This window comes from Cebus imitator, unplaced genomic scaffold (assembly GCF_001604975.1).
Source record: "Cebus imitator isolate Cc_AM_T3 unplaced genomic scaffold, Cebus_imitator-1.0 Scaffold166, whole genome shotgun sequence".
NCBI classification, from domain to species: domain Eukaryota; kingdom Metazoa; phylum Chordata; class Mammalia; order Primates; family Cebidae; genus Cebus; species Cebus imitator.
This window is the reverse complement of record NW_016107481.1, coordinates 3,658,608-3,677,583: the sequence shown is the minus strand read 5'-3', so window position 1 is coordinate 3,677,583 and position 18,976 is coordinate 3,658,608. Positions and strand designations below refer to the sequence as shown.

The 18,976-nt window shown below is 41.0% G+C and overlaps 1 protein-coding gene across 11 annotated transcripts in view; it reads right to left on the bottom strand.

The window, feature by feature from the left end:
- The window catches only part of FNBP1L (formin binding protein 1 like), a 94,614-nt gene extending 78,688 nt beyond the window's left edge, over window positions 1–15,926 (bottom strand). For 3 of the 11 annotated variants that reach the window (XM_037744156.1, XM_037744157.1, XM_037744158.1), the window contains exon 1: window positions 15,695–15,926. In XM_037744156.1, the coding sequence (XP_037600084.1) occupies window positions 15,695–15,718 (24 nt within the window). In that variant the 5' untranslated portion in view covers window positions 15,719–15,926. Of the gene's footprint in view, window positions 1–15,156; window positions 15,251–15,694 lie in introns of those variants that run through there. The other 8 variants (XM_017544199.2, XM_017544200.2, XM_037744160.1 and 5 more) reach the window with 5 other exon arrangements.
- Window positions 15,927–18,976: the final 3,050 nt, after the last annotated feature.

Below are 18,976 nucleotides of genomic sequence, written 5' to 3'. Positions count from 1 at the left end.
AAAAAAAAAAAAGCAAAACAAAAAAAAAAGACCCTACTTTCAATTCTTTTAGGTATATGCTCAGAAGAGAAATTGCTGGATCATATGTTTAATTTTTGGAGGAACCACCATACTGTTTTCCCCAGCACAGTAGCATTTTATGTTCCTACCAAAAGTGTACAAGGGTTTCAATTTCTTCACATCCTTGCCAACACTAGTTATTTTCTGTGGTTCTCATGATAGCAACTCTAATGGGTATGAGGTAGGCCATAGGGGATTTTTAAGGTAGTGAAACTATTCTATATGATCTTGGAACTTTGGATTCATGGCATTATGCACTTGTCAAAACCTACAAAACTTCACAGCACAAAAGAATTAAAGTTAATGTATGCAAGTTTTAAAAATCGTTTAGGAGATCAGAGAATCTCAAGAAAGAATGTAAAATGTAGCCCCACACCATGGCTCATGCCTATAATCCCAGCACTTTGGGAAGCCGAGGCAGGCAGATCACAATGTCAGGAGTTCGAGAATAGCCTGACCAACATGGTGAAACCCTGTTTCCACTAAAAATACAAAAATTAGCCAGGCATGGTGGTACACATCTGTAATCCCAGCTACTCAGGAGGCTGAGGTAGAAGAATCGCTTGAACCCAGCAGGCAGAGGTTGCAGTGACTGTGCCACTGCACTCCAGCCTGGGCAACAGAGTGAGACTCCATTTCAAAAAGAAAAAAAAAAAAAATGTAAAATGTGGTAAGAGAATCTGTTTTACAAATGTATGAAACAAACTCACTGAAGGGGATGGGAGGAAATGTACAAAATGAGCCTGGTTCAGCTATCTTATAGTCCCAAAAAGTAAAAAGCGCTTTAAAAGAAAATCCTTATTGATGGCAGTGCATTAAAAGGACACAAAAACCAACTAAAAGAGCTCAAATGGTCGAAGCTGAAATAAACTGAGCAACAATAATGAAGTAGACTTGGATTGTAACACAAAGTACAATACAAATATCCATGCGTTCATACTGATATAAATAAATGATGAATAAATAGATGGAGGAGAAAAGACAAATCTCCTGTGCAAAAGATCGCTAAATAAATTATGTAGATACTCTATCATAAACAACAGGAGCATGACTCCCCTCTTCTTCAGTGTGCACTATACATAGTGACTTCCTTCCAAAGAGTACAGTATAGAAAAAGGAGGGAAAAAAATACAGTGAAAAAATCTGATAAACACTACTTCAGCCAGGTGATTAACACCAAAAGTGATAAATCCTGTCGATAAGAGATACCCTTGAAATGATGTGATGTAAATGACGTATGGTCTTCCTCCCCAAAACCCGTAACTCCAGTCTAGCCATAAAAAACATCAGACATTTTCCAACAGTATATACTTACAATATACTTGACCAGTATTCCTCAAAACTTCAAGGTTATCAAAAACAAGGGAAGTCTGAGAAAATGCTACTGCCAAGTGTCTAAGGAGACATACAACTAAATGCAATATAAAACAAAATAGAGGCATTAGGTTAAAAAGTAAAGAAACCTTAATAAACTGTGGCCTTTAGTTAATAATAATGTATCGATATTTGTTCATTAATCCTAACAAAGGTACCATATTAATGTAAGATATTAATAATAGGAGAAACCAGGGCAGCAGGAGTAATATCTACTCTATTTCTATGTAAATTTACAAATGTTCTAAAAAATAAAGTCTAACAGTTAAAAAAAAAAGTAACTCCAGACTGATGGTCTCTTACTCTCTGTAGACAAATTTATAGCTTGGTATTATATTTAGGTGACTAAGAAATCTGGGTTAAATATAGTTCTTTGTTTCCAACATCCAGGGAAACCTTCTACTCACAAAATAAATTTCTGGCCTTTTGTGTCATGCATGACTCTTTCCTCAGTCCCCATAGAGTCTTCTCATCTGTCTTGAGTCGGGTCAACTCCACAATGCACTGCCCATCAATTCTAGATACTTGCTTAAAACACCCATCCATTCTAGAAGGTGATGTCAGCATGGCATGGTATATGCAGCAAGCAAGAAGTGGTCCATAGATCCAGCTAAGACACACGAGCCCTTCACTAACAGGCCTCTTAAAACGATGGTGGGCTACATTGAGATCTCTGAAGACTTTATCTCCTCTTAAAATGATTGATCAGTTACTTGTATTATTATCCTTTTCTTAACTCCCATGTAATAATTCAAATATCCATATATATGTTTTCTCTCTACAAAGTCATCATTAACTCCTTGGAGACAGAGATCCCCGATATTCTATGCTTTGGGGTATCTTATACCTATTCCTCTTCTTCCTAATAGAATCCTAATTTTGTTCAAGTGTAGTGCACCCAGCTCTGGACAATGAGAATGAAGGAGATATTTTTTGCAAGGTTTCTAGGAAAGCTTTTGTATTTGAGGCAAACATTGTTGACGTTCCCCACTTTTTTTTTGCCTTAAATACAAACACAATGGTTAGAACTGTTACCTTATAACTTCAAGGAAAGTCCAAAACAATTGCACAGATGCTGACTTTGAGAGTGTGGATCTCGTGAACCCATGCCAGTGACAGCCTACCTCTAAATGTCTTGTTACGTAAGACAAGCTATTTGTTTAAGAACCTGATTTAAAAAAAAAAAATTAAAATTGTACTCCCAACACCATGAACAGCAATGGTATATGTGACATCAATACTTCAATTTGCTTCTACCTCAGAAGGACTCTGCATGCCTGCTGGGCTTTCACAAAATGATTGGAAAAGAAAAAGGGGATCGGAACACTCCAGGGTAAACTAACAAGCAAAATTCCTTTAAAAGGATCAAAAACTGGCTGGGCGCAGTGGCTCACACCTGTAATCCCAGCACTTTGGGAGGCCGAGGTGGGCAGATCAGGAGGTCAAGAGATCGAGACTATCCTGGCCAACATGGTGAAACCCCATCTCTACTAAAAATACAAAAATTAGCCAGGTGTGGTGACGCATGTCTGTAATCCCAGCTACTCGGGAGGCTGAGGCAGCAGAACCTCTTGAACACAGGAGGCGAGGTTGTAGTGAGCAAAGATGGCGCCACTGCACTCCAGCCTGGCAAGAGAGCAAGACTCCGTCTCACGGAAAAAATTTAAAAAGTATCAAAAGGCCGGGTGCAGTGGTTCGCGCCTGTAATCCCAACACTTTGGGAGGCCGAAGTGGACGGATCACAAGGTCAGGAGTTCAAGACCAGACTGACCAACATGGTAAAACCCCATCTCTACTAAAAAAAAAAAACAAAAAAATTAGTTGGGCATGGTGGCTCGTGCCTGTAATCCCAGCTACTTGGAAGGCTGAGGTGGGAGAACTGCTTGAATGGGGACCCGGGAGGCATAGGTTGCAATGAGCTGAGGCAGTGCTACTGCACTCCAGCCTGGGCTACAGAGCAAGACTCCATCTCAAAAAAAAAAAAAAAAAAAGGGATCAAAACCTTCAAACCACCCAAACTCTAAACTTACAGGTAGAGCATATCAGAGCTCAGTATGCCCTAATTTTAACAGGTATCTTTCCAGTGTCCTGGAATCACAAAATATTTAAGGAAAGCCTCCAACATGAAAGACAGAAACCAAAACAGACAAAGGAAAAAATGCAACCTTGGAGGTTACAGATATTATGCAAAGATAAGAAAACTAAACATAACAAAATTATTCTCATGGCAATTTTCAAGTATGCAATACATTAACTGTAGTCAGCATGATGTACAATAGATCTCTTGAACTTACTCTTCCTGCATAACTGAAAGTTTAAGTATTTTGACAAATATTTCCCAATTCTTCCCACACCCAGCCTCTGGTTACCATCATTTTGCTCTGTTTCTATGAGTTCAACTTTTCTATACTCCACACGTAAGTGAGACTATGTGGTATTTATCTCTTTATGCCTGGCTTATTTCACTTAACATGATATCCTCCAGGTTCATCCATGTTATCATAAATGACAAGATTTCCTTTTTTTCCTTTGTCTTTTTTCCTGTGACACAGCCCCAGGAGATCCTGAAAATAAGTGCCTGGAATTTCCTTCTTTTTAAGGACGAATAGTATTCCATTGTGAAGATGCACAATATTTTCTTTATCCATTCATCCACTGATAGATGTTTACATTGCTTCCTGTTTCAGTCCATTTGTGCTGCTAAAAAGAAAGTATCTGAGACTGGGTAGTTTATAAAGAACAGAAATTTATTTGTCATAGTTCTGGAGGTTGGGAAGTCCAAAATCAAGGTGCCAGTAGAACTGGTATCTGGTGAAGGCTGGTCTCTGCTTCCAAGAATAGCACATTGGTGCTGTGTCCTCACACAGCAAAAAGGCAAATAGGAATGGAAGATGTGAACTATCTCCCTCAGGTCCTTTTATAAGGGCTGTTATCCCCTCCATGAAGGCAGAGCCCTTACAGACTAATAACTTCTTAAAGGCCCCACTGCTTAAAACAGATTGAGCATCCAAAATCTGAAATGTTCCAAAACCTTTTGAGTGCCAACATGATGCTCAAAGGAAATGCTCATTGGAGCAGTTAAGGTTTTGGATTTTCAGATTTGGGATACTCAGTTGGTAAGTATAATGCAAATATTCCAAAATCAAAAGAAAAATCTGAAATCAAGAACACTTCTGGTCTTCTCTAACCATTTCAGAGAAGGGGCACGTAATATGTACTTTGGCACTGGAGACTAAGCTTCAACTTGTATTTTGGCGGGGACACAAACATTCAAATCATAGCAATTCCATATCTTGGCTACTGTGAAAAATGTTGCAAAGAAAGTGGAGTGCAGGTATCTCTTCACCATACTGATTTCATATCCTTTGGATAAATACACAGAAGTGGAAATGCTAGGCCATATGGCAGTCTATTTTTAATTTTTTGAGGAACTGTCATAGTGTTTTCCATAATGGCTGCACTAATTTACATTTCCACCAACAGTGTACAAGGGTTCCCTTTTCTTCACATCCTCGCCAACATTTATCTTTCCTTTTTTAAATAATAGCCCTAGAATAGCTGTAAGGTGGTATCTCATTGGGGCTTTAATTTGCATTTCCCTGATGATTAGAGATGATGAGCATTTCTTCATATACATGTTGGCCAATTATACGTCTTCTTTCAAGAAATGTATGCTCAGGTCCTTAGCCCATTTTTAATCAAGTTGTTTTCTTGCTATTGAGTTGTCTGAGTTCCTTACATATTTTGGGTATTAACCCCTTATCAGATGCATAGTTTGCAAATACAGGGTTTTTTTGGTGAGACAGTGTCTCTCTGTGTTGCTCAGTCTGAGTGCAGTGGTGTGATCTCAGCTCACTGTAACCTCCGCCTCCTGGGTTCCATCGATTCTTGTGCCTCGACCTTTGGAGTAGCTGGGATTACGGGTGCGTGCCACCATGCCTGGCTAATTTCTGTACTTTTAGTAGAGATGGGGTTTTGCCATGTTGACTAGGCTGGTCTCATACCCCTGGCCTCAAGTGATCCACCCACCTCGGCCTCCCGAAGTGCTGGGATTACAGGTGTGAGCCACCAAATTCAGCCCACAGAGGACACATTATAAGACCCCCAGAGGATGCCTGAAACCTTGGGTAGTACTAAAGCCTATATAAGTCTACACTATGTTTTTCTTATACTTCTATACTTATGATAAAGTTCAGTTTATAAATTAAGCACCGTAAGAGATTAACAACAATAGAGAACAATTATAACAATAATAAATAGTATCAAAAGTTATGTGAATGTTTATTTCTGAAAATTTCCATTTAATATTTTCAGACCACAGTTGACCACAAAAAGCAAAACTGAACGGCAGACAACTGTAATATTCTTCCATTCCATGGGTTGTCTCTTTACTCTGTTGATTGCTTCCCTTGTTGTGTAGAAGCCTTTTGGTTTGATGTAATCCCACTTGTTCATTTTGCTTTTGTTGCCTGTGTTTTTGGAGTCATAGCTAAAAAACCTCTGACCAGACCAATGTCATGGAACTTCTCTCCTATATTTTCTTCTAGTATTTTTAGTTTCAGGTCCTATGTTTAAGTCTTTAATCCATTTTAAGTTGATTTTGTATGTGGTGTGACACGAAGGTCTAATTTCATTCTTCTGGGCCTGGCATGGTGGCCCACACCTGTAATCCCAACAGTTTGGGAGGCTGAGGCAGGAGAATCACTTGGGCCCAGAAGTTGAAGACCAGCCTGGGCAACATAGTGAGACCTCCATCTCTACCTAAAAACAAAAAAATTCATTCTTCTTCATGTGGATATCCAGTTTTCCTCCTCAAAAACCTATCTTTGATCTATAAAAAGAACTAAGAGAAGATATTACTCCAAGATACAGGTAGATGCTATTTTAAAATTACATTCAGAAAACAAAACCAAAAAAATAAGGCTCTGAGAAATTAAAATAGCAAAAATTAGAAACTTAATATAAGAAATTCCTATTTCTAGTAATGGTGGACTAAGTTATCTGGGTGAACTATCACTATTTAACTGAATTTAAAAATCTGGATAAAATATATTTCAAAATTTTTAAATCATTAAAGACAAGTCAATATATATGAAGTAAAAAGGAGAATCCAGAAAGGTAAAAGAGCATATAAGCTACTCTTGCTCTGAGGAAGTTTGCCAATCCTGAAACTGTTTTTTTAAGCTAGCAAGAGATACAGGGAGAGAAAAATCAAAATCCAACAACCACACAAGGGAATTGTACATCTTAAACCCGGTTTAAGGTAATCCCAGACCAGTAATGACACCAAGCAAATGGCAGAAGAAAATACAAATTCTATACATAAAATGGAACATTGCAACTAACCATGGAAGGATGATTCTCAGATATCAAGGAAGAAGATGAAAAATGGAAGAAAACAAATGTTAAATGGAAGAAGATGCAAAGAAGTACTTATCATATGGTATCATTTAAATGAAATTTTAAAACCTAAAAAAGTAATCAGTGGCAATGCAATTCAGAATAGTGGTTGGAGGTCAGATGCAACGGCTCACACTTGCAATCCCCAGTGCTTTGGGTGGCTAAGGTAGGCAGGTGATTTGAGCCCAGGAGATTAAGAACAGCCTCGGCAATATGGCTACACGCTATCTCTACAAAAAATACAAAAATTTGTTGTGTATGGTGGCAAGCACCTATAGTCCTGCTACTTAAGAGGCCGAGGAGGCAGGATCACCTGAATCAGGTAGGTCAAAGCTATAGTAAGCTGTGATGGCACCACTGCACTCCAGCCTGGGTTATGGGGTGAGACCCTGCCAAGAAACAAAAGAAAGAAGTGGGAGGGAGGGAGGGGAAAGGAATTGGTATACATTTAACACTCAAATATTTGTTGAATCAGTAGAGGGATTCAATGGCTTGTCATCCCCAGTAAATACTCCCCCATAAGCAACCACTTTTTTTTTCCTTTTTTTTTTTTTTGTGTGACAGGGTCTCACTCTATCACCCAGGCTGAAGTGCAGTGGCAGATCACAGCTCATTGCAGCCTTGACTCCTGGGCTCAGGTGATTCTTTTGTCTCAGCCTCCTGAGTAGCTGGGACTACAGGTGCACACCACCATGCTTGGCTGGTCTCTCTGGGCTCAAGAGATCTGCCCATCTTGGCCTCCCAAAGTGCTGGAATTACAGGCATGAGCCACTGCACCTGGCTCCTTTTCTATAAATTGGGTACACAGCAAGGACACAACAAAAACAAAACAGATCCTTTACTCCCTAAAAACAACAAAATTAAAGTGTGCCAAAAATAGAAAAGTCTCACTTCACACATTTATTCTTTTCAAACTATAACAAGTATACAAATACTAGTATTTCCCAACTTTAATGAGATATTTGTAAAATCTGCTGATTAGTTTTCCATCAAGAACTTAAGGGAAAAAATTCCCCTAATTGCCAAACATGAATAATTTGGAAGCAATATAGACACTTTACAAAAACTTTTATCCTTGTTACTATAGACTTTTTTTTCTTGGGCTCCATATAGATTCTAAATCTTGACTTCCACATTACAAAAAGCAGTCAGACTTTTTTTTTCCTTGGAGACAGCATCTCATTATATTGCCCAGGCTGGACTCAAATTCCTGGGCTCAAGGTATCTTCCCTCCTTAAGCTCCCAAATAGTTGGGACTAGAGGGGAGTACCACCATGCCCAGGTAGATAACATCTTACAATGCCTGGCAGCAATCCCCTATAGTATAAAAGAGGTTTCAAAGAACTAGTCAATGAAAATTCTGTAAAACCAATCATAGAATATGATTTATTCTAAGAAAAAAAATGCTGAAAGGCATATGTGACAATATTAAAATTATTTAGATTATTTTTAATATTTTTAAAGCACAATTTGCAGTTTTAAAGCATTTAACATTGTCATCAACTGGAAGGTGATATTTCAAATATTCTAAAATATTTTGTTATTAGAAAACACGGGCCGGGCGCGGCGGCTCAAGCCTGTAATCCCAGCACTTTGGGAGGCCGAGGTGGGTGGATCACAAGGTCAAGAGATCGAGACCATCCTGGTCAACATGGTGAAACCCCGTCTCTACTAAAACGACAAAAAAATTAGCTGGGCATGGTGGCACGTGCCTGTACTCCCAGCTACTCAGGAGGCTGAGGCAGGAGAATTGCCTGAACCCAGGAGGCGGAGGTTGCGGTGAGCCGAGATCGCGCCATTGCACTCCAGCCTGGGTAACAAGGGCGAAACTCCATCTCAAAAAAAAAGAAAACTCAATACATAAATCAGCTCATGAAACTAGGAATTAAAGCAAAAGTATAGGGATCAAAACTAACTGCATTTTCGCAATGAACACCCTCTCACTTCCAGAAAAAGCACTGATATCTAAACTGATATAGAAGTAAAAATATAGTTGTCCACCAGCATTGGTATTCGCCATGGATGCTGAAGTCCCTTATAAAACGGCCTGTGGGCATAGGGCCAGGCATGGTGGCTCAGGCCTGTAATTCCAGCACTTTGGGAGGCTAACGGAGGAAAATCATTTGAGGCCAGGAGTTCATGACCAGGGTGAGCAATACAGCAAGACTTTGTCTCTACAAAAAAATTAAAGAAATTAGCTGGGTATGGTAGCACATGCTTGGAGTCCTAGCTACTTGAGAGGTTGATATGGGAGGATCGCTTGAGCCCAGGAGTTTAAGGCTGAGCTATGATCATGCCACTGCACTCCAGCCTGGGTGACAGAGCAAGAACCTATCTCTAAAAATAAAATAAAAATAAAACAGCAGAGTATATTCATCCTCCCATGTACTTTAAGTCATCTCTAGATTACTTACAATACCTAATACAATGTAAATGATATGTGTAAATAGTTATGCTATATTGTTTTTAGATTTGTGTTATTTTTATTGTTGTACAATTGTTTGAATTAATATTTCCAGTCCATGGTTGGTTGAATCCACAGATGCAGAAATCACATATATGAAGAGCCTACAGTATAAAGTCACAGATAAAGGGGAAAGAAAAAACAGTATAAATCAGCTGTAGTAATAATATATATTTAAAAATAAAATTGATTTCAAATCAATAACATTTAGTTATTAAAGGAACTAACATCCTTCAAAATATTCTTGCAGGGGTGATAAAATCAATACACTCTCATCCTCTAAAACCCAGGGGTATTCCCCCTCTTACCACCAAAGTAGTGAGAAGCAAGAGGTAATCCCTTCTACTAACAAAGATTTTCTTCTGTGAATTTTTAAATGGTCTGAAAAGTGGATTGATTATATACAATCAATCAATCAAATGCATTACACACACACACACACACACACACACACACACACACAGTTCATGAATCAAGCATTCAGCCGGACCAATCTCTTTGCCTCCCTCATTCCAATCTACCCTTCATCACTTCTTTTCCGGCATTCTACACTCAAATTCAAGTCAAACCTAACACTATACCCAAGTTAGTCCAGCAAATATTTATTAAAGACCCTAATAATGTCAGGCTCTAAGCCAGGCAGGATACAGCAATGAATCAGACAATGAATAAGATAGAATATCTGCCTTCTAGGAACTTCTCAGGAACCCCTGCCTGCATAACCCTTCTTATTCCAAAACCTAGGTCAAAAGACACAGCCTTCCTAAAGATTTTCCTGTGATATCTAGAGTGAAAAGTCATTTTTCGCAGCCCTAAGGTCTATTTATTACTTTCTACTTATTTTAGGGTGGCTTTGAGGCTTACGCTGACATATAATTGATTCTTTTAGTATGCCCCAGGAAGCCTAGCTTGGTGCCCAAGCTGTAATAGTCATGAAATAAACATCTGTTGAATGAACAAGCATCAGTCCTGTTTACATATTTTAATTGTGTTAGACATGGCCTGAAGTGAAATATCGAACAGCTTTTACATTCTATAAAACAAAACCTTTACATAAGCTTTCCTACCAGTTTTTCCTATTCTATATAGTCCCCGAGACAGAATTTTTTTGCTACTGAAGTGAAAATGTTTAAAGATGAAAGATTACTAAACAAGATACCACTTGTTGATATACACAGAAGGTATTTGATAATTAAAAGCCATCACTATTCTCTTGCCATGCTTTCTGTCTACAAACTGACTGACAGGAAAAGTTGGTAGAATAGGTTTTTTTGAAGTTTCCAGCCAAAATCACATTTTATAGGGTGGGGGAAGGAAAAAGAGCAAATATTTTAAGAAAAACGCAGGGAAAGCAAATGGAAATAATTGGAGTATGAGTGGCAATGCAAAGGAGATACTGATTAGAGGCAGCTCTCCAGCTTCCAACTTATTATAGTCATTATGGAATGGTGACATAAGCAGATGCCTTGATAACTCACACTCATCCTCTTTAATAGCAATAACATCTGTAATACAATGTTGAACACAACAATTTCTACCAACAAAAGGGAAGATATAAATAAGTATTTATACCATGACCATTTCCCTAAGCTTTGAATGCAGAAGAAATAACTATAATATAAGGTGGTAGTCCCATAAGAAAGATAATATCCAGAATGTGTAGTGTGGAGGCATGGGTTGATAGGAACTGGTCAACAGAGGGCATTCTGTGTAGTGGTATCAATGTAGAGAAGTATTTTGGAGTTAGTAAAGTTGTATCACCTCAAGTCAACTCTATCTTTTGTCAGGGCAGGGCCAATATCACAAGCCTTCATAAATCAAATCTCGCCAAACATAACAGTGCTTCCCATATAACAGACAAAAAATAATTATTGTATTTTTAAAATAAAACTGAATTCCTATAGCAGTTTCATGGCCTTTCATTTGCTTTTGGAGAAGCAATTCAGTTTACATTAATAATGAATTTTCTTTGTCAACCTCCTCTGGACAAGCACCCTCTAAACAATGTGAAGTAAAATTAAAGTCAATAATATTATAGACAGTCACAGCTTCTTGGAAGCTTAAGTCATGACAATTGCTAGAATCCAGGAGTTCAAGACTGGCCTGAGAGCATAGCAAGACTCCATCTCTAAAAGTATAAATATATATTACAGATATGGTCTAACCAGTAGGCTATAATGAGACCCAATTCCCTTCTTCCAGATAAATCTATTAATGGGGCCTAAGATCTCACCAATTATTTAGTCAGTTACATCACCAAGCTATCATTACCTGTAGGTAATTTCTTCCTCATTCTTTTACCATTTTACTTGATAAAAATGTTTAACCCAAGTAGTAAAACTTTACTATCATTTTAGTTTTAGCTTTAGACTTGTTTGGGCTGTTATGGGATCACCTGGCCTATCATCACCTACAAAGACCTTCAGAACCCTAAAAATACACTTGCTAATTAGTAATCAATACTCTGGGTAATGCAATCAACTATTAATTCAAATGGCCAAAACATTCATGATCACTTACAAGCATTGTTTTCGTCAGTGAAAACAAAGATGAATCCAGCCTCTCTATACTCAAGGACAATCTAGTCACTTACAATGTAAATTTAAGTGGTATATAAAGTGCTACAAAGCAAAGATAATGAAGCATTAATGGATTAAGACTGGGGGTAATACATAAATTATCCACCTAATCTATCACTCAACCCACATTTTTCAGTTTCTTCCAAAAAGATAGAAGCTTTGTCAAATGTATCTAGTTAATAATATGATGAAGGCCAGGGATGGTGGCTCACACCTGTAATCCCAGCACTTTGGGAGGCCGAGGTGGGCAAATCACCTGAGCTCAGGAGTTTGAGACCAGCCTGGCCAACAAGGCGAAACCCTGTTTCTACTAGAAATACAAAAATTAGTCAGCATGGTGGTGCATGCCTGTAATCCTAGCTAATCAGAAGGCTGAAGTGGGAGAATCGCTTGAACCTGGGAGTCTGAGGTTGCAGTGAGCCAAGATCATGCCACTGCACTCCAGGCTGGGCGACAAAGAGATTCTGTCTCAAAAATAATATAATAATATGATAAAAATAACAATGGTTTTTAAATTATACATTCTTAAACTAAGGGCCAAAGATTATATAGGCCAGGAGATTAAGGCATAAAAAAGATTTATATGCATCTATACATCAGATATCTGAATCCATCTTCTAACTACCAGACTTGTCCAGCATTTCCCTTGAATAGCATATTTTTCATTAAATCATATGAATGTGAGGTGCTCAGCCATATATTTTTTTCTTATCTATACATACAGTCACAACCCATACACAGATTTTTTTTTCTAACTTTAACCAGGTAATAAAAAACTAAAAACCTTTTTCTTAATAAGTAAAACCTATTGACTAAACATAGGTCTTCTCCAATCTCTAATTTCTCTATCAGTAAAAAAAACCAACCAAACAAAAAGCTAATAATTTCAAAATCCATGCTTTGTGAAACTATTAATTCATATTTGGCTAACTAAACCATCTATTCTTATTATGTAATAAAGAAATGAACACAATAAGCAATGCCTGAGATGCTACCTTGCATCCTGAAGAAGTGAAGACAGTATCATCTCTTTCTTTGGTATTACCCAGAACACAATGCAAAACTGTGACTGTAATATGTATTCACTAATTTATTTACTCATTTGGAACACTAGAAATCCCTGTAAGCACAGCTCAAATTCATTACCAGTTAGTTCATATCTCCTAACAGCTACACAACCAGTCTGACACAACCCACTTAGCATATCATTCATTATAAAAGTCCCCCAAAGTCAGTATTAGAGCTGTCCTACTGAAAGGAATCTTTCTTTCTCAAATTTAACATGACTTAAAAAGCACTAAAATAGCAATAAAAACTCCAATGATTGTTACAAAAAACAGACAGGTTTGAGTACATGGCTACATATTTTTTTCTGTAACAACGTATTCTCATTCTCAATAATTAACCCTTCGGGACAGTAATGTGATTCTAAATAGGAAATAACAGGAGAACTGGATACTGAATCCAAAATTTCAAGACAATTTCCCAACCTCAAATTCCTCAACGGCAAGAGAACAGCACAGGTGTTTGTATTACATTACGATCCATTGGAAGTAAAATCATTTTTCAAAACTGAGAAGAGTAAAAACAGGAAGTATACTCAAATTTTTCTAAGGATTCTTCTAGTCCCAACAATATCCTCCGCACCAAGTTCTACTTATCTAAGTTTTAGACATCAAGGTAATATTACTACATTCTACATTTCTTAGTTTCTAATAAATGTTTCCCTCAAATCCTCATACAATTAAAAATCTTAAAATATAGAGATGTATTAAATGTTAAGAGAAAAATTAAAAACATTTTCTCGGAATTTCCAAAGGACACAAAACAAATTTTAGTTAGGACAAAAATTCTCATCTCTTCTACAGTTTATCTTTTCAGATTGCTGAAAAACTATTTAAATGCTAAAAGTAAATAACCAAATTACAGGAGACAGTAGAGGAATGGAATAGTTTCCTTATGTAATACTGTAAGTTTTTTAAAAAGCTTTTACAATCGCATTTTATTCACTAAAATATTGTTTTCCCTTAAACTTTTTCTTTAGTGTGATACAAGGTGAATTTTTTAAAAATCTTAAGAGTTAAATCTAAATAACATGCCTCCACTGTTTTCCCATGTTTACTTTTTTAAAGTACTCTGCTTACATTTTAGTTTCCTTTGAAGCACGAGTCATTTAAGTAGGCAAATATTATTTTGTAATTATAAAAATAGATGAATGCACTCTAATAAGCATGAAAAAATTTAAAACATTGACAATAAAACTATACCCATTTCCTTTCATTGATAACTCACTAAAATCAATTACAGAATGCACAAAGTGTAAGGAAAAAAGGCCAATAATGTCTGAGAAACTTAGCAATGTAAAAGGATTAAACTTTGCATAATTCATGTACGATACAATCCTCCCCAATGTAAGAACAATTAATGCTATCTAAGAAACGGAATGAAAGGGCTCCTAAGGTATTTTCTCTTGGGTGGTGTGTTTACAGACTGGGTAAGCCCTTGTCCAGAATGTTGCACAAGAGATTCCTGGCTGGCTAAGCATTCACTAGATGGACTCTAAGTCTCTCAGTTCTAAGATTCCCAATCCAAGAGTAGACGTGAAAAATAAGAAAACATTTTGCCTTTCAATTAACCGATCGGCTTTCACTCCCACCCTAGCAGGGCACATACATACTCAAAAGTTATTTCTCCCCTTTCTCTGCAGTGATTTCACGAGATCCTCGCGAACAAAAGGCAAGGAAAACAGGCACAGGTGGAATAAAAAGGGGAGTGGCTGAGGCCAGGCAGCTCTCGGGACAGCGCCCCCACGCCCCCAGTTCCCCCGGCCGCACCTGAGAAATCACTGCCCTCCACACCTCCACCCTTCCGCGCCGGCGCTGGGAGCAAATTCTCTGACCTATTACCCTCCGCCCGTACCTTGGCCAGACTCGGGGCATTGTCTGGAGCCTCCGGTGCCAAAGAAAGACGGGGAGGAAAGAAAAGGAGAGAACGAAGGAGAAAGGACGAATGAGAATAAAGAACGGAGGGGGAAGTGAGCAACAGGGAAACCTACGCTCCTTTAAGCAAAATTAGCTTCCCCATCGATCACTCGATTTATCAATTCAGCCCCCAAAACCAACCCACCAGCCAAAGGCTGCAGCGGGGGGTAGCCAAACAGGAGTCCATCGAAGCTATGCCCGCCCAAAGCACAGTGGCAAGGAGAGGGAAATGGGCGTGTGGGCTGGGCCTGGCTGGCCCGAGGCCGGGCTCCGAACAAAGCCGCCCGGGTCCCCATACCTGGGGCGAGGGCTCTAGGCGGCGCCTCCCCGCTCCCCACGCCGCCCCAGCCCGGCGACGCCCTAGCCCCGCGGATCCTGGCCCGGGCTAGGGACCGCGGCAGGCCCCCTCCTAGCCCTCGAACAGCGCCCCTTGGGGACAATGGACCCCCTCCCCCGCCTCCGGGCTGAGAGATACAAAGGGAGAGACGAACCGCCTGGCGCGAAGCCAGGCGTCGGGAAAGTGAAGGCGGAGGAGCGAGAAGGGACGAGAGACGATCCTGGCAGACGCGGGAGCTCGCGAGCTGCTCCCCAGGCCGTCCCGGGCGCCGCCCGAGCCCCACCGCGGCGGCAAAGGCGGGAGTGCGGACTAGCGGCCCCCTCGACCCCCGGCCGAGAAGGAAAGAGGAGTCTGCACACAAAGAGAAGCGGGACCCTCATCCTCCGCCAGCGCGGGGCCGAGGACGGCGGTGCGCGCCCTCACCGCCGAGGGTCCACGGCGCCAACCCGTGCTTTTCGGGGGCCGGGGTCCACACGGAGCGCCCCTCTCCTCCACTCACCCACAGCTCCGTGCCCCAGCTCATGGCGGAACTTGAGGCGTCTCTGGCCGTCTGGCGGTGCCGCTGTCCGTCCGTCTGTCGGCTCCGCCGTCAGTCTATCCGTCCTCTCACTCACTGGCCGGCGGGCTCGCAGCTAAGAGGCTCTGCCTCGAAAGGTGCTGCCACCGCCGGGCTCCCCAGTGACTGCGAAAGACGCGACTGGAGAAGGCGCCGCCGCCGCCGCGTCCCCGCCTCCCCGAGCTGGGCGGGAGGGGGCCGGGGCCGAGGGGAGGCGGAACGCGGCGCGGGGAGGGGGCGGGGAGCAGTGCATCCTGGGATCGGGGAGGACCTGGGCTCTCCTGGCCGCCGCCGGCGGGGTCCCCCTGCGAGCCCCTGTCGCTGGTTGAGTCTCCTCCCGCCAGTACCCCGGAGCTTGGACTGCCCCGCCGCGGCCGCCACTCGGACCCTTGTTTCCAAGATAGAAAGCGAGAGAAGGGAAAATATCCCCATCGCCGCTATTATCTCATCCCTTCTCTGCGCTGAGCCCCTTTACAAGAGGCAATTTCAGTTACCTGCCTTTCCTGCCTCTTGTTTCCTCTCGGGAGAAACCATGTCCGGGAAACATCATCCAAATCCTAGGGTTTAGATTGAGGAGAGTTGTGTTTTATTATTTAAAATCTTGATGTTTAAGGTTATCTGTCCTTTTGAGCCTGATGCTTCGGCGTGACAATTCTTGGGAATCACCAAAATGTGCACAGGTTGAATATTAAATGTGAATGCAACATGTCCCCGATTCTGTCTTTAATTAAATATTTTAATTTTATAAATTCTGTCAAATTATAAAAAGAGGCAGCTCTTCCAGTAATCACCTGGGGATGTTGCCAAGGCACGATGTGGAAGACGTGGACAAATGTGAGCCGAGCTGTCACCTGCAGAAAATGGGAAGGCAGCTCGCCCCATGTCTGAAATGGGCACCTCGTGGGTGGGGGTTGGATGGGAGCCAGATTCCTCTCTGGTAGTGTAAACAGCCTATTCGGAACTTCAGATCTCTCTCACCTCCCAGTATCGGAACCTTGGAGGCAGGTCCACTACTTCCTTTTTTCTCTGTGGAGCTACTTCGTGGCCTATCTCCATGGGAAGGCTGTCAGCGAGCTTGGCTGGTGCTACTAGATATCAAGTACCCTGAGCAACTCCCTAACATATGCTTTAGTATTAATAGCTCATCTCCTAAAGCAAGCAAGCGCACAGACACTTCAAACCAGTCAACTAGCAGAGTACTCCTCAGTGCGTCACGACAGCTGGGTGTCTTAGGAAGCTCTCCCAACAGGTTGTCAGCATTGAAACTCCTCCTCTACCTGGCCTGCACAGGTGTTCCAACCTCTTCCGCTTAATCCTTGTCCTTGCCTAGCTGCGCTCCCTCTTGGAACTGAGGCCAACAGCCTGAATTCGCCTGACAGTCCAGCTGCTAATCTTCCTAAATTCTCTGCTGTCCTTCTCTGAGGCCAGTTTAAGCATACAAATGCCCTCTTCCAAGTGGGTTATAGCCAATTTTTAAGTGCTTAAGTGTACCATGCAATGAAAAGACTGAAGCATTGAACAACACTTCCTACTATTTTTCTACATTGCGTCTATTTCAAATAGAATTTATTCGTTTATTTATATCACCTAACACTGTTAACCGCCTCTCCTATCACTTCCTCTCACTCCGTAGAATTACGAATGTGTTTTGCAATAGCAAGTAACATTAATTAGTAAGAGAAAATTGATTTTTTTTGAGACGGAGTTTCACTCTATCGCCCAGGCGATCTGGACTCACTGCAACCTCTGCCCTCCCTGCCCCACCTCCCCCCGGGGGTTCAAGCAATTCTCCTGTCTCAGCCTTCGGAGTAGCTGGGATTACAGGTGCCCACCACTGCACCCAGCTAATTTTTGTGTTTTTAGTGGTGACGGGGTTTCACCATGTTGGCCTGGCTGGTCTCGAACTCCTAACCTCAAGTGATCTGCCCACCTCGGCCTCCCAAAGTACTGGAATTATAGGCGTGAGCCACTGCTCCGAGGCAGGAAATTGATTTATTAAATGAATGTCTCATTATTTAGAACCACAGCAATACCAAGATTTATTATATCTAAGTATTGTCATAAAAGCTAAGACCTACAGAGTTTAATTAATATATATATAATTAATTAATTAATATAATTTAAACCAAAGTTAAAGAATTTATCTCTTCCCCCGCGTCCCGCCCCCGCAATGACCTTGCTTTGTTGCCCAGCCTAGAGTGCAGTGGCTCCATCTGGACTCACTGCAACCCCACCTTTCAGGCTCAAGCAATTCTCCTGCCTTAGCCTCCCAAGGAGCTGGGATTACAGGTTCGCACCACCACACGTGACTAATTTTTTGGATTTTTTTGGTAGAGATGCGGTTTTGCCATTGTTGCCCCGCCCCGGCTAGTGTCAAACTCCTGGGCTCATGCGATCCAATCCCCTCAGCCTCCCAAAGCTCTGGGGTTACAGGCCGTGAGCCACCATGCCCAGCCAGGATTTCTCTTTTAAAGTAAAATAACCTGTTCATATTAAAATTCCCAACCATACTGTTTACCTAAATAAAGCTTACCTCCTATATGAAGATTTTTTTCTTCTTCCAAGGTACTGAAGCAGAATTCCACACTTAAAACAATTAATTTCTCTTCAAAAAGTTAGACTTGGGGGCATCAAGGGTTTTCTTATTTGTTTTTGTTTTGAGACAAGTCTCCTCTGTCGCCCAGGCTGGAGTGCAGTGGCACCATCATAGCTCACTGAAGCCTCGGCCTCCCAGACTCAAGTAATCCTCCCACCTCAGCCTCCCAAGTGGCTACGACAACAGGCACACCACCACACCTGGCTAATTTTATTATTTTTATTTATTTATTTATTTTGTAGAGACAGAGGTCTCACAATGTTGCCCAGACTGGTCTCAAATTACTGGACTCAAGTGATCCTCCTACCTCAGCCTCCCAAAATGCTGGGATTACAGGAGTGAGCCACTGCACCCAGCCCTGCATCAAGTTTAATAGTCAAATTTAAATAAAATTTCTGTTACCCTCCATTACTATAACACTTTTAATATTTCATATTACCACCTTAATAATCTCTTCTAAAGAATTATTTGTAATTTATAAGATTCTTTCATGACATTAAAAGTCACTGTTTTGCCGGGCGCGGTGGCTCAAGCCTGTAATCCCAGCACTTTGGGAGGCCGAGGCGGGTGGATCACAAGGTCAAGAGATCGAGACCATCCTGGTCAACATGGTGAAACCCCGTCTCTAC